Raw genomic sequence first — 16,768 nt, forward strand, 5'->3', positions numbered from 1 at the left:
CTCATTCTACTTAGTCCGATATTGCACTGGATCTGATTCTTATAGATGATACGGGCATGACTGATCACTAGCCAAAATTTACAATGAGCTCCTCAAAATTCCAAGTAATATTGTTAGAAGTTAGAACTCAGATATTGTGGCATCTTGACATGCATTTCTTGGTAGGCATTAATTGTGCTCACTAACTGTTCTCCAACTCTGAAACCATGGCTCAGCAAATGCATTACGCTTTATACCAAGATAACCCACTATGATAGACTCAATCCATCAGGCACTATAAATTTATTATTTATATCTATGAGAGTCAAACAAATAATTAAGGGGGAGAGTCAGGTCACCACGCATTCATATTTCATAATTGTTAAGTAATATCAACTCCCAATTCATCATCACATCCATACAAATTGCAGATACATGAAGCTCCATGATTAGATTTGGAACATTAATAATATTGATACATTCATCCAGAAAAAAAAATCTAGAATAATACATATTGTTGTAAACCTATTCTTTTTTTCATTTTATTGAAGCTTAGAAGATATACATTTTATTAAAGCGTATCGTCGACACAAAGAAGATATACATTTTATTGAAGCATAGCCAAAATTACACAGAACGTTTTAATTTAAACAAACAATTAAAGAGACTACGAAATATTTTGTGTTCAATAATCTGAAGCCTTCTTGACAGATTTTATTACAATGCGCGGCTCGAGCCCCAGCAACATTCCATCTTGCACTGCTGAGAATGTGTCGTAACGAAGGAATAGATCCACAATGAACAATCGACCAACCAAGAGCACCATGTCCTTCCCCGCGCACTGTTTGTTGCCTACTGCTGGCGCGACTGTCTCGGGCCCATTCGACCAGTACACGTACTCCAACAACTTCTTTCCTTGGTCGCCAACAAATCGGTCGGCTACAAATTCTTCAGCATTTGTAAATACTTTCTCGTCCCTCATTGCAAGGGGCTGGTGACCACATATCATCTCTCCTTTCTTCACTTCGAAAGCCGTGTCATGGTTCTCTATTATAATATCGGTTCTTGCAAGTGCGAACTGATTTTCTACTGGCGGGTTTAGGCGCAATGCTTCCCAGACAACTGATTTGGTGAGCTCCATTTTCTCGAGAGCATCCCAGGTAATTATGCTGTCAGACGACTGAACCACTGACCGGATTTCTTGTGCCAATTGTTCGTGTAGTGTTGCCCCAGCATGCGTGAGCCATTTCAGGATGATCGGCATGAAGACCTTGAAACCACCATTCGAATTGAACAAGGTCATAAAAATTAGGTTGTGGAGTGCCACATGGCGTGAGAGACCGAACTTCTCTGCGGCATCATTTATCAAAGACTCACCAGATTTGGAGAAGAACTCCTCAAGGATTTCATAGTCACGACGGACTAGAAATGGTGGAAGTTGAAAGCAATGCAATAGGAGGTCCTCAATAGGCCATGGGATGAATTTACTGAGGCGGCTTGCTATCGGATGGAGTTGCAAAAGCAGCCATATTGCAGCCTTATTAGATGCTGAGGGACCGATTACTTCGCTCGGCACGGCACCCAGGAATGCATTGCATGCGAAATCAAACGCTGCTGATTGGTTAAGGGCGTTAAACTCCACTGAGCTAGAGGCTAACTTTGTTTCAACAGTATCGAAAAGGGAAGAGTATGCTTTACGGAAAGTGGGGATGAACTCGGACTTGCGAGATGCCAGCAGGTGAAATGAAAAAGATTTGAGTGATGTGTGCAGTTGCTCAGTGGTGTCAAGGTAGGCCATCGGGCGGATGCCTGAGTAGAGAGAGAGGGGTGGAATGTACGTACCCGTGACAGTGTTCTTTTTATCAACCTTTGACGGGTCAAAAAGTACACGGAAACTCTTTGCATCAAGAACAGCGACGACACGGGGATTGCTAGATATAAACATGCCAGGTGGCATGTTCATTCGCACAACTGTTGAATTGTTCTTGGTGACATGCGATTTGAAGTACTCCAGGTGGCTTTGGAAATAAAAATAGTGCAGACGGTCGTAGATCGGAGAGAGGAAAGGGATGCCGTAGCTACCCGGGATCAATTTTATCGGTAGGCCAGATGGCGAATGTTCTTCAATGGTGCTATTGCTTGAGTTTGCCATGGAACTTGTTAGCAAGCTAAAATTTATGATTTTGGTTTGAAGAAGGTTTTAGAGTTCTAGAGCTACACGAAGACTATTATGCAAAAGAGCTGCAGTAATTATACTTTTATAGCAGAAATGAAGAGCCTTGATATTTTGCTTTTCTTTCCTTAACCTGGGACTAGAGCCTAGAGGTACTATCCAGTTGGGTAGGTCGGGATACTATTATTATTATAGTTTGACTCGTACTTTAAAAGTATTTGGTCCGAATTTGAATTCATATATTTATTAGTTTCATTCTGATTCAGATATTATATTTAATAGTAGATATTTTTGGTCTAATAATTCAGTTTCAGATATTATATTTAATAGTAGATATTTTTGGTCTAATAAATCAGTTTCAGATAGATGCTCATAAATTGTGTATAAATTATGGGAAGCAGATACATGTTACAACTCACAAGTATTTGAAAAATTCTTTACTCTTAAATATAATTATAATTTCTTAGACATTTCATATAATATATTATTATAATATAAATTAAAAGCAGTTGAAGATAAAAATTATACTATCATTCTTGTTCAAAGTAATAAAAATTATACTATGTTCTGTACACACAAAAAAATAGAGAGGATGAGTGCCTCATATTTGATTTATAACTAACGAAGAAATTAATTATTAATGTATAATTAAAAATTGATGGAGATTGTTTTTTTTCATATTTAATAATCTACTAGTAATCGTGCCCGTGCACAGCAACGGGAGCAAATTATGTAGTAGAAATTATTAAGCTCCTTAATAAGGATGAGAGATAATTTAAATCAAATTTGTAGAGAAAAATAGATAAATACTATATTTATCTACAAGATAACACATGTGAACTCTAGTGTAGTGATAAGAATTTTGGCACCAACAGAACCCAACTGGGTTCGAATCCCGCCTTCAGCAGAAAAAAGAAAAGAAAAAGGGTGCGCGGTGCACAGGCTCGGTCCGCAGGTGCCGTGCATGGTTCAGAGGCGCGTTTCACGGGTGCGGCGCGACCAGTGCATACTTAAGTGTTGAAGCTCATAATTTGAAAAATTCATCTATGTGTGATCTGGAAATTCAACGGCTGAGCATCATTCAGAAAAAAAAAAACAGTAAATCAGGACCCTTGCAGGATCTAGATATTAAGCTCCTTAATAAGGAGGAGAGATATTATATTAATTATTTATAAAACATTTGCATTAGCATTGTATCAGATATTTATACAGATATTGGGATTTAGTTATGAATCAGATAATTAAATTAATTCATATTTTATCCATTACAATATTAATTTTTGTTTGGATCAGATATTAAAGTATTGATTTTATAATCGTATATCTCCTCCTTATTAAGTAGCTTAATGTCTAGGCGGGATTCGAACCCAGTTGAGTTCTGTCGGTGCCAAAATTCTTACAACTACACTAGAGTTCACATGTGTTATCTTATAAATAAATATAGTATTTAACTATTTTTCTCTACAAATTTGATTTAAATTATCTCTCCTCCTTAATAGCTTAATGTTTTCTACTGTATAACCTATCATATTTTTTAAATCATATTCTACTTTTGAATATTCTACTTAAAAGTATTCAAAAGTGTTGTTGGCGTGAATCGAACCAAAGACATCATGTTTAAGAACCAAGACACATATCCACTATACCAAACACTTTTTTGTATTATTTAACAAAGCTTATTGTTTTATTTTTTCGTTACTTCAATTTCTTCTATTCCGTTCTTCTCCATTAAATCTTTTATTTATTTCTGATTTGTTTTTAATTTTCATTATATTTTCTTCCTGTTTATTATCTAATATAACAAATTCTGTATCTTTATATTATTTTTGTATTCCTCATATTAGTTCTATAAGGTTTATGTGATTCATCAATTATTCGTTTGTATTCGTATTCGTGGATTATCCGTGTCCGTTTAAGACGGATTTGATTTTGAATTTTGATATCCATTTACTATTCATATTCGTATCTGCTCATTATCCAACGGATGCGAATATAATATCAGCATTATCCGCTCCGTTTAGACCTGTTCGGCAGTAGCAGTGCCCGTGGAAATTTTTGAAAAAATTGTAATCGTAGGAATTTTGCCATAAGACATGTTCGGCAGTCAAGTATAAATTTCTATTTGTAATCCTATATAGATTTTTTCCTACTTTTTGCTTTCTATTTCTTGGGGAAACCATTAGCTTAGACCTCCGTTTTTTTCTCATACGATGAAGCTTCCAAAATATTAATTAAACAAAGTTAACATATACGTTAAGTTTTATCATATATCAATGAAGACAAAATATTATACATCATGGGAATTTCTCTTTTATCGTACACGTAACATCAACCCTAATTAAACGAAGACAAAAAAATTAATTAAAGAAAGCATAACTAATAAAACAATAATAATTAAACTTACATAATACAAATTAATAAAAGAAGAATTATACAAATTAATCCTTTATTAATTAAAACGGAATATAATTTTAACTAAGAAAAATCTTATCTCAAAAGGGTGGAATGGGGATACCTCGTGTGTTTTCTGTGGGGCTTTTGAATCTACTGACTATCTTTTTGTTCATTGCCCTTTCACCATTCCAATTTGAAGATGGATTTCAGTACATAATAACTTTATTTTTAATGGTTCTACAATGGACGATCTTTGGTTTATTAATGCAGTTATCCCTCTCAAGAACAAGCCTTTAGTAGAGCTTGTTAGAGGGGTCGTACTATGGTGTATATGGATTGAGCGAAATAAAATATGTTTTCATAATGGTTCTATTCAATCTTTGCATGTGGTGGGTTCTAAAATTATCTCTTTAGCTATCTTTTGGTGTAAAACATTGTATGATGGTTATTTATTACTTCTATCTTTAATTTTGTCCTTAAATACTAATGACATTTCCTGTCAGGACATATTCCCATTAGTGGAAGAGGTGGTTTCATTAGAGGAGGATACCATCGAGGTGGATACCATCGAGATGGATTCGATAGAAGATATAACCCCTATGCTTGGGTTAGAGATCCCAATTAGGCGGTTGAGCTAATGCTAGCTGATGGTTGTTTAGCTTGCTTATTATCTGTTGGAGTTTTGGTTTTGCATGCTTAGTATCTGTTTGGTCTTTTAGTGTTTGATTTTTGGCTGGTTTGTTATGTGTACCAGTACGTTATGGTTTGATTCAACTGAGGCTTTGTGGTACTGCTTTCAGTTTGTGTCCTTGTTTGTTTTCGTTTTTGTAACTGTGCTAGTTCCAATTTTTTGGAACTGGTCACAGTAAGACAATTTGATTTATAATGAAATCGGTGGGAAAACCCCACTTTTTCAACAAAAAAAAATACTAATTAATCCTTGTTTAATTAATTAAATTGAAATTAAATTGTAAAATCAAGCACTCAATTAAACAAACACAATTCAATAATGCAAAGGCTAAAATTAATTTGCCTATCACAATTTAAAAATACAAAAAATTGTTAGACAAGCATAATTAAACTAATAACACTTAATTTTAATATATTAAGCTAATTTTAAGTTAAGTTCCTATTAATCATAATCAATTATTAGTATTAATACACTTAATATAGTTTGATTGTAGTATTACATCTACTATAAAAAAAAAAAAAAAAAAAAACCTACATCCTAACAAATTTTCCGTGTATTTGTCAAACACCTATATTCTAAAATCTTCAATGGATTAAATAACTTTGATTTTGGCAAATTTAAATTCCTATTCTCATAATAAAAATTCTCATTCCCACAAAATTTTCATGTTACCGAACAGGTTATTCCACCAAATTTTCATGGAAAACAACTATATTACTACCAACAAAACAAAATCTCTCTCTCTTTTGCTACCTCAGAGCCCAGAAATTAATATATTGAAAAAGCAAAAAGGAAAATTTCAGATTCACATATTGAGACCTTATATATGTTGGAAGTTCAGACTAACTAGTTTTGATATTCATCCGGTTTATCTTATTTCCTGAAATGTTATTTTTATCAGTATTGTAAGAAAGGGGCTAAACAGTCAATTAATAGGTCATTTAGTCGATGATGGTGATCAAACTGTGAATAGATTTAGTGAAGGTGTGTGTTTGAATATTTACAATTAATCAACCGCATATCGATTAATTACTGAGTGGTACTATGTATGTCCGACGAGGGTATACCATTATTTCTTTTTTGAGAAACAATAAAGATCTAGCCCTCATTTCATTAACCTCAATTGGTTACAGTATTTTGAGTTCCTGAGAAGGAACTCTGAAAAGTAAATGCAAAAAAAGTTTTAGAGTCTGAAACATAAAGTTTGTGAAAAAAGGTTCAGAAAAATAAAGATGCAGGAAAGTAAATGACATAAATTAAATTACAATTATTGAAAGCAATTAAAGTTCTTCTTTGAGCGATTTCTCACATTTGTCCTGATCTACTTGTATTTCTTTTTGCTGATATCTCCCATTGACTTTTTACCTCTTCCACTAGCTCTGGTATTGTTTTACATTTATCTCTGAATATTTCTGCAGCAACGTTCTCTCCAAATTATGAATTGTGCAATCAGTAGCAGTTCTTTTTCTTTCTTTGATCCCCCTCCTTGTATCATGTTGATTGTGTCTGTTCTCCTTCTCTGGGTTGTTTGCAGGACTTGATCATATAACTAGTTGCCTATTGACATTCATTGAAGATCAGTTTGTTCTCCGGTATTGTTTTGCATTTATCCATGTGGCTGATTCAATTCATTGCAAGGTATATTTTATCAAAAATAAAAATAAAAACTCATTGCAGGATATCTTGGAAATTCCAAAAACAGTTTATCAGAATGGAGTTTTGAATCATTGCTCTTTTCGGAAAAAAAAAATAATGTTCTGCCATATGAGTTTAAAATTTATAATAGTTTATAACTCAAGTTCGTAGCACAATAAGAAAATAAAATTAATTAGAGTTTAGAGACAAGCAACTCAAGTCCAATAGAAAAAATGCAATTGAATAATTCGCTCTCTAACTCCAATTCGATCTCTCTAATTTCTCTCCGCTCCGGAGCTCCATGACTTGAAACGAAAAAAATAGTCTCTAACTCTAGATCTCTCCTCTCCACTCTGTAACTCGGAAAGAAAAATGCAAATGAAAACGCTGTCTGACTTGAAAAGAAAATCAAGTAGAAAGACGCTGCTCTCCGCCTACTTGTCCCTCTCTCTGTGGTACTTTAGACTTCTCATTTTTCTTTTTGGTCTTATGAAATTACAAATTAAGGTTTAAAATTTTAGATTTAATTTAGGTAGTCGATCGAATTCTAATGGATTGTTCTGTTGAATTTGTGATTGGTAGATTGAATTTTTAGATCTTAAAAGTTAGAAGTCTACTTAAAAATTCGTTTCAAAATTAAATTTGTGATTGATATATTGAATTTTTTTTATCTTAAAATTCTGAAAGAATAATATTTTTGTTGTTTTTTTGTTATGTAAAACATTATTATTTTATTTTTTTAATTATATTTTACCGAGTACTTCATTATCTAATGAATTTGAAGCATATTAACTATTTAAATTTGATTTGAAAATTTCTTGTCCTATATGATGATAATCGATAATCCTGCATATGTCCCTGTCCCTGCTCGTTCCTTTTTACAATTAATTAATCTGCTTTAATTGACTTGATGATCAGAAAAAGACAAGTCATGTCATATGCATTACAGACCGAAATTGTTATTAATATCTAAAATATTTAATTAATTTTAAATTCTAACCACTTTTTATATGATTTTCATAAATGACCAAACTGATCAAAATAATTCATATCAACATTTTAATTTATTAGAAAGACTGTGACAAATAATTCAGATTAGCATGTTTCAGACCGGATTTTTCGCGACTGTAAAAAAAATTAATATATTTTTCTTCATGTGTTATTGCAAAAAAAAATATGCTTTGAATTTGAGTTATTGATCGCGGTTTAAAAGTCACTTTTAGGTAATATAGAAAGTATTGTGATCCTTCTATTATATTTAATTTCTAAAAAGTTGTATATATTTAGAGAATTCTTTTTGAATAACAATCATTAAATAACTTGAATTTTTTTTTTCAAAAATAAATACAACTTTTTAGAAATTAAAAATGACAATATTTTCTGTATTTATTTAGAAGTGACTTTTGAACCGGGATCAATAACTCGAAATCCAAGCATTTTTATTTTTTCTAATAAAACATAAAGAAATATATTAATTTTTCTACAGCCGTGAAAAATCCGGCCTGGAAAATTTTGATCCGGGTTATTTGTCGCATTTTTTTAATAAATCAAATTATATTGTATTACATCTATTTTCAAAGAAATATATTAAATATTTCTAATATTTCAATACAAAAAATAAATAAATTATAAAATTTTATGTTTTGTAAAAAAAAAAAATAACTGGTGAGGTTTTAACAGGATGTAAAGGTAATGAATCGGTGAGTTTTTAACTGGAAAGGTGATTCAATACCAGCAATATTTTGACCGGTTTGGTCATTTCTAGAATCCTAATAAATAGTGGGTGTAATTTGAAATTAATTCAATATTTTGGATATTAACCTCACCTGGGTGTAAAGTATTGAACCAATGAGTTTTTAACTGAAAAAGTAATTCAATACCAGCAATATTATGACTGATTTGGTCATTTCTAAAAATTCTAACAAAAATTGGGTATAATTTGAAAATAGTGGGTGTAATTCGGCATTACAGCGGTTCCTTGAAAATAATTAGTTGCTTGAATTCCAAGCTTAGCAGCCCAAATGGTGCATGCGGTCCTTGTCAAGGGCTTTTGAACTAAGATCTAACGAAGTATAACTTCAGGGCCTGTTCGGCTGCACCGTGAAAATCACTGTTTACGTGGGAAAATGAAAATTCACTTGGACTGAATTTTTTTTTTTCCCACGTAAACAGTAATTTTCAGTTCAAAATTTTTCATTCCCGTACCCATTCCTATTCCCACTGGTGCAACCGAACAGGACCTCAACCTTAATTACCTGAGAGGGAAACAAATTTAGTCGACGAAACGAGCAAATTTTGCGCTATAAGACAAAAAAGAAAAAAAACTTCTGATGCCAGTTATCGAAGGAATCGATCGATCATTTCCGCTACTTTTCTTGCTTGTGTTGCTAGTTTTGTTCAAATATATTATATATTCTTTTATTCCCTTGCTTTTTGTATTGTGGAACTTCAATTCTGATTGGCCAGACCAATTGAAGAACTGGACAATGGCGATATTCGTAAATTTTGACAAATTTTTTTAAATTCAAATAAAATTTAAATTTGAAGAAAAGTTCATTTATAGTTTGTTACTGAATTTGTAGATAATATAATAATCAAATTTCATATAGTTTAAGTCACTTGATGTATGATAAAATACATATCAAATTATATTATAGACATTATGTATGAATAATATAAATCAAACTTATAAAGTTGGATTAAAATTTTAAACTTTAGTTGTTAAAATTGTCAAGATTATCGAAATAATCTCCTACATATTTTTCCAATTTCTTTATGGTTTTCGAGAATTTATAGAACATATATCATGCCATCGTGCCAAGGACTTGCAACTAATTTCAAACTAGCGTCTATATGTTACGATAATATGTTTTCTAGTGAAGTTGAAAAGAGGAAGCAATCAGAAAAGCTAGCCATAAATTCTAGCTCATGCATCCGCTCTAGTGGGGAAAACGGAGCGGATAATATTAATATCACATCCGTATTTGTTTTTTAATGAGTGGATTCAGATACAAATAATAAACATATATCAAAATTTAAAACCAAATTTTCCTTAAACAAATACGGATATGGAGCGAATAATTATCTACAAATACTGATTCGAATACGGATACGAAACAAATAATTGTCGGATAATTGAGTTATACACTTTAAGATACAAATAAAAAATAATATAAAAGACAAAAGAGTGCCTTGTTATTGTCTTCAAACAATGACTAAAACCAATTTAACATAGGTTAAAAAAAGACTACGGTCACAGGCTAAAATCTTGAATTGAAAAGAATGAAGAGTGAAGAAATAAAGGTAAAAATAAAAAATACATATATTATCAGACTGTATTCAGATTCGTATCTGAAAATTAAATATGGATATCCAATATTTGAATATCTGTATGGATACGGATGCTGATACGGATATGGTTTTAAATTTTAATTATTTGTATCTAAATAGTAGATATATATCATATAATTTAATATATATTATGAAAAAAAAAATATAATTTATTATTATAAAAAAGAGAATATATATATTCGTATCCATTTAATATCCGTATCGATCTAATATCTAATCCGTATCTATATCCAAAAAATAAAAACAAATACAGACATAGTTAATTTTATCACTATCCGATCCGTCTGCATTCCTATCTAAAGTGCAAACTAAACGATTAAAAAAATTTAAATCTATTGCCGTTTACAAATAATTAAACAACAGTCTTCGTTATTAATGCAGCCACAATCTTACGCAACACTAAACGCGTCCACACAGAAATTGAGTCAGCATCGAAGATTTCAATTTATCTAAAACAGGAGATATTGATGTCTATTCGAAATATACTGACTACTGAGCAGTGTTACCGTTGCTTTGAATTCATACCCCAAAAAAAAAAAGTAAACGGTCTGGATTTTCCACCGATAAACTCAAAATTTGATGCAAATTCCCGAAATGGGCATCCTGTTCTCGATCCTCTGATTAATCAAACGACGCAAGCTATGTTGAATTTGGAAAATGGAATACCCTGAGATCGACGGCTTGCTGATGTGCTTGTTACGCTAGTTGCTTCATCTCTTCGCAAGTCGTAACTGGGTTAGATTTTTTGGCTGCTCTCATTATTGTCATTGTCTGCTACATACAATGCATTAATGCTTTCAATTATATTAGTTGGGAACATGTGTTAACAACCATATATGCATGAATAAATAAATGTATATCAAGTAGTCTAACCAAAGAATCAAAGACTGTAAAACTAGGGGTACAAACGGGTCGGATATTACCCGTCCGAATCCGGATCCATATCTGAATTTTTGCGGATTCGGATATTCGGATACAGATAGTTATCAGAGTATATTTCCTGCATCAAATCGTGCCAAGATTTTCTTTCATTTATTTTTTGTTTCTTTAAAAATTTAGGAGAATATTTTTGTATTCATTTATCTTTTGTTTTAGAATTATATATGCTTAGAGAGAATATATTTTATATTGGTATATTTTAATTAAATTTATAGTTATGTTGGTGAATTTTAGTTAACTAGATATATATTTTGTAATAGCGTAACAAGTTAATTAGACATATATTTTGAATTAAAAATCCGAATTATATCCGTATCCGTATTCGTATCTGAAAATATCTGATCCGTATCCGTATCCGATTAATATCCGTATCTGTATCCGTATTCGAAAAAAAATACGGATACAGATATGAGTTGAGCACTATCCGATCCGTATCCGTATCCGATCCGTTTGCACCCCTATGTAAAACCCAGTCAAAATTTTGCATTTATTTCTGCTCACATTTAAAAAACTAGTCGTGCTTAATACTATCTGCTTCCAAAAACATGCCTGGAGTTGTACATATTTAAATATACTATTATGTTGACTTTTGCTGCGTTTTTCTAATTAGTAAATGGGCTTTGGGCTTCCTTTTAGTTTAAGACATAATTATTGGTAAGGTGCTTAGACGGGCTGGATTGAACTTGAACCATCAAATGGCCTGGTGCTTTTACAAACTAAAAAAGAAAAAAAAAGAAAATCTCACCCAAATACCCAATTAATAATTTTTGAATAATAGTGGACACCGATTTCATTGATATGAAACCATTGAACAGAAAACTGGTACCAAGATACCAGTCTCTGAAAATATCATACAAAATATAAAAGTGAAAATTACATCTAGAATCAAAGAGTAAGTAACAACAAAACAGAAAACATAATATGTTATCTAAACACAAAAGCTGGAAAAAGCTAACATAACCTTGAACAATTAAAAAAATAATCACATATTCATAATGACCCTTAAAGTTCTCAAAATCTCCAAAATCCAAGAAGCAGGGTTATTATCACTTCTCCTTCCACATCCAAGGGTTGGGTTGATTAGTTACCCCTCCCCTGAATGCTCCCAACCTTCATTTGTCATGTGAACATCTGATTAGACAAATCAGTTACATTTAAGAGCATAATGCATTTTAATTTATCAGCTAATAAGGAGATTTTGCTTACACCAAAATTAAGCTAGAAAAAATAATTGAACTCCAATTTTTCTCATGGAAGTAGAAGTTTGATTAAAACAAGAGAGCATTTTTATTAAGCCATGCAGTCCAAAGAGGGGCACCTCTAATAAAAGTTCAACTAACAACCTATCCTTTAATGGGATACAAGTATTAATAATTAAGTCATCAGTGGTAACTCATACCAACTATAAGTTCACTTTTAGTATGATTTATATTTAATCTAACCAGAAAAAAAAGGTTCTTAAGAGGAAGTTGTGAATCCCGAATTGTATTCAAATCATTATTAACAGGGTCAGATCTAGGATTTCCGTCGGGGGCGCGGGATGGGGGGATGGAAAAATAATAGCGAATCGGATTTAATAGCTAATTGGGGTTCAAACCCATTAGCTAATTGGATACTAAATAAAAAAAATGCTAACTTTTAATTTTCAATTCTTGGACTTCTAATTCTAATTATCAATCTGAATTTAAGAAATTTATTCTAATTACAACCCTAAATTTAATACAAATTACATATCATAATTTCATAGGAAGCAAAACAAAAATTCAAAGAGCAAATTTGATCCGGACCTATAGATTTCCATAAATTTTCAAAATTCATGGGGCCCCTGCTCCACTTGGATCCGCCCTTGATTGTTAGGGATATCCCCAAAATCTAGCCACTCATATAAAGAGTGCACAGTAAACCTATGATGTGAGGTCCATCTCGGTAAAATTGTATCCCTCTAATTGTACTAAGGAAATCACTCAATTAAAAATGATTTTAAGATCTAATTAGTTCAGAAGTTTTCAAATATCAGTAAGATTGGAGTGTTTTTTCACCGAAGAACTCGAATGTATCAACTGATGAGGAAAGGTAGTATCATTCACAAAGCATGTAACAGTAATGGCATGGATCGATCGGTTACAACAATCCACGCAAGATTCTAAAGTAGTGCTTCAACTTTTAGACAAGACGATCTTGATATCTGGCAGTCCAGTCGTCGTACCATCAAATGCTTCACCATGCTATCATTTCTAGACTAGTTCACCTCAATATTCGCAAGCTTCTTGCATTTAAATGATGAAATACTCCTCAAGCTGTTACTTGGACTTTCCACAATTTTGTGCTTACATTTCTATCTCAATACAGAAATCTCTTTACTCCTAGAGATCACCTTAGCATAAACGTTGTATTGGATACTATGTTCCAAGATTTTGCTTATCAAAGGCTACAGTTCTTTGTTTTTTCAATTGCTAAAAATAAAGAAGGGACAAAAATATCACGTACTATATATGATAGTTTATGGTGAACTGATGATATGATGACAACGGTGATTGTACCAGAGAAACATGTCCAATGGTCGCACCTTAACCTACATTGATTTTGATATACGACGACGATGATTTTGATATTTATCAACTTCATGGTCTTATCAACTAAAGCATGGAGCAGTTGCTTTACGAGTTCGTGTCACCCCAGGTACCTGAGGTGCAATTGAAACAAATGGACGGCCCAAATTAATTTTAATTTTATTCAGGCCAAACTCAATTCGGTGGTTGTTGAGGCTGTAGGGGGTCTCAGGGGCGGATCTACTGTAGCACAGGGGAGGGGGCAGCTGCCCTCCTGGATTTCGAGTTTTAGTGGTGATCTATTGGTACCCGATCGACATTGTCCTTCCCTGAAAATTTTTTTGCTCTCTTTTGATGTTTGATTTGTAATTCGGATTAAATTTAGTGTTAAAATCAAAATAAATTTCTTGAATTATGATTGATAATATTAATTATAACTTATAGGATCAGAAATTATAAGTCAGAGTATTGGAAAATATAAATCAAAACATTATTTTTTTATCAAATACTCAATTACTGGGTTTAAAACCGATAAGCTATTTAAACCTGATTCAATATTTTTTTGTCCCCCTTCCCCCCTGACGAAAATCCTGAATCCGCCCCGGGGGGTCTGCTTTAAGATTCGTGCCAAGTGAATGAACGGTTCAGATTCACCACTTGTACCTCAGATACCTGGGGTGATACGGATTCTTGCTTTACCGTGCTGTCACTTAATGCTCATTTTAGAAAACGCTCCTAAGATGAATAAGTTTTTTGATACATGACGAATGCGCTTCTTTTAGAAATATTGGTGCAGTTGAACATCCAAACTGTCATTTTATCCTTTCCCCCAAGTAGAATATTAATATTAATGAGGTACAGTTTTTCCTTTTTGGGAGTGAATGTCATTGTGCATCAACTGGCGATTCATGTTTCTCGTTACACATGCAATAAAAACATTAGCTAGCTTTCCTGAAATAGGTAGAAAGTTAGTTAAATGAGCATTACATGTCATAAAATGTACCAAAAATTTTCTTTCTACTACTGCCTATAAATATCACAATTGATCCCATCATCGATCAGTTCGTTCATCACATTACCGTTGTCTCTCACATTGACAGTACTGCCAACATGAAACTCTCCCTTTACTTTTTCTTCCCAATCCTTCTTTCATTATGCTCTCATTTTATCTCCGTCTGTGCAGCCGCTTCTCCTAAATACGACATGATATGCAATTTTGTCGTCACACATGGCAGTTTTCTTCATAATTCCGCACAGGAATGCCACTCTGTCTTTGAAACTGACCCTCAGAGTCACACAGCCGACATTAATGGCCTTGGAATTGTCGCAGCCAATATCATGGCCAGATCAGCAGCATCGGTTGCCGCAAATATAAAACATGTCATATACAATGGTTCGCTAAATTCCCAACAAGAAGCTTCCGGGCAACTGTGCGTTGATATCTACCTAAGTGCCGTTCCGACGCTGAAAAGTGCAGTGGAAGCGATAAAAAGTAAGAACTATATCAAGGCGAGTGATGCTCTATGGCAGGCCTGGCAGACTGTTGGAAAGTGTGAGGATGAGGTGAAAGACGATGAGAACGACAAGACAGATGACATGATCATGCCTTTTCTAGGCTTCTTCTGGAAAGCATCGTGGGTTGCTGCTGCGATGGGAGAATTCCTACTCGGATACCATGGTCGACACTGATTTTTTATTTTTTTTTTATTAAACAGACGGACTGTTATTGTCTTAAACTGAGCATTGAATATTTTATATTACTAATTTGTGAAGTTGACAAATTCTCCAGGATATCAAGACATCAAAATTTAGTTTAGTATTAATTTGATAGGCTTATTGTTCTGTGAAATCATATATACTAGTTAGAAGCAGAATTAAAAAACTTAAGATAAAGAAACTAGCTAAATATTATCTAGAATAGTGTAATTTTATGTTGTTAAAAAAAAACTGAAAAATATTGATCCACAATTCCACATACAAAAATTATAAAGTTTAATGAATAAAAATTTTAATTTTTAATTTATAGGGTCCTAGCTAGACATTTGCTAACGGGTAACCCGTGACCCGTTCCGGGTTACCCGTTACGGGTAACGGGTAGGACGGGTAAAGGGGTAGGTCGGGTACGGGTAAAACCCGTAACGGGTAGACGGGTAAATTTGCAAAAATGTATATCCGGTCCGTTTATTACCCGTACCCGTTGCGGGTTGACGGGTACGGGTCCGGGTATCCGGGTACGGGTCCGGTCCGCCCATTTTTTTTTTTTTTTTTCTGTTTTTTCCTTGTTTTTTTTTCTGTTTTTCTTTCCGTTTTTTTTTCTGTTTTTTTTTTCTGTTTTTCTTTCTGTTTTTTTTCAGTTTTTTTTTTTTCAGTTTTTTTTTTCAGTTTTGTATTTCCGTTTTTTTATTTTTTCTGTCTTTGTTTCTGTTTTTTTTTCCTGTTTTGTTTAATATTTTTTTTCTGTTTTTTTTACAGTGTCGTATAAATATTATTACGTGTTTATAATTCGATTTTTATAATATGAATAGTTCGATATCAAATAGAGTATATATATACATGAAATTATCAAGTCGCGTCTTTATAATTTATAAATGAATAAAATTTGTACCTTATATATAAAAATTATTCGTACGAAAATTTGTATATTTATACGGCTAAGTACAAATCTATTTATTTATTTCTTTAAGCAAGTCATTTTATTTTATTTTCAAATTCTCATTATAATTAAAACAATAAATTATTCGTACGAAAATTTGTATATTTATACGGCTAAGTACAAATCTATTTTATTTTATTTTATTTTATTTTATTTCTTCTAGCCTTCTTTGCTGCTGGTTGTTGTGGGGGGCGGGGGACAATTGGCGGAGGAGGAGCGAGACCTTCTTCTTGAATTTCAGTGACACTTGTCGAAGGAGTACCTGAAATAGGGGGGTTGAGTTGACTCGACGATGCAACGGAAGAAGTGCCTCCATATGCATACGGTGGTGGTAGTTGATGTGATTCTTGTGGAATGAATGTGTTTGGATCATTTGAAGTATAATACGGTGCACCCGTTTGGGG

The 16,768-nt window shown here is 32.8% G+C and overlaps 1 protein-coding gene across 1 annotated transcript; it reads right to left on the reverse strand.

The window, feature by feature from the left end:
• Positions 1 to 361: 361 nt before the first annotated feature.
• LOC144568454 (allene oxide synthase 3-like) lies at positions 362 to 2,215 on the reverse strand. Its single transcript, XM_078318811.1, has one exon. The coding sequence runs from the start codon at positions 2,129 to 2,131 to the stop codon at positions 665 to 667; it is 1,467 nt and encodes a 488-aa protein (XP_078174937.1). The 5' UTR covers positions 2,132 to 2,215; the 3' UTR covers positions 362 to 664.
• Between the last annotated feature and the right edge of the window lie 14,553 nt (positions 2,216 to 16,768).

This window comes from Carex rostrata, chromosome 17 (genome assembly GCF_964058835.1).
Source record: "Carex rostrata chromosome 17, lpCarRost1.2, whole genome shotgun sequence".
NCBI lineage: Eukaryota > Viridiplantae > Streptophyta > Magnoliopsida > Poales > Cyperaceae > Carex > Carex rostrata.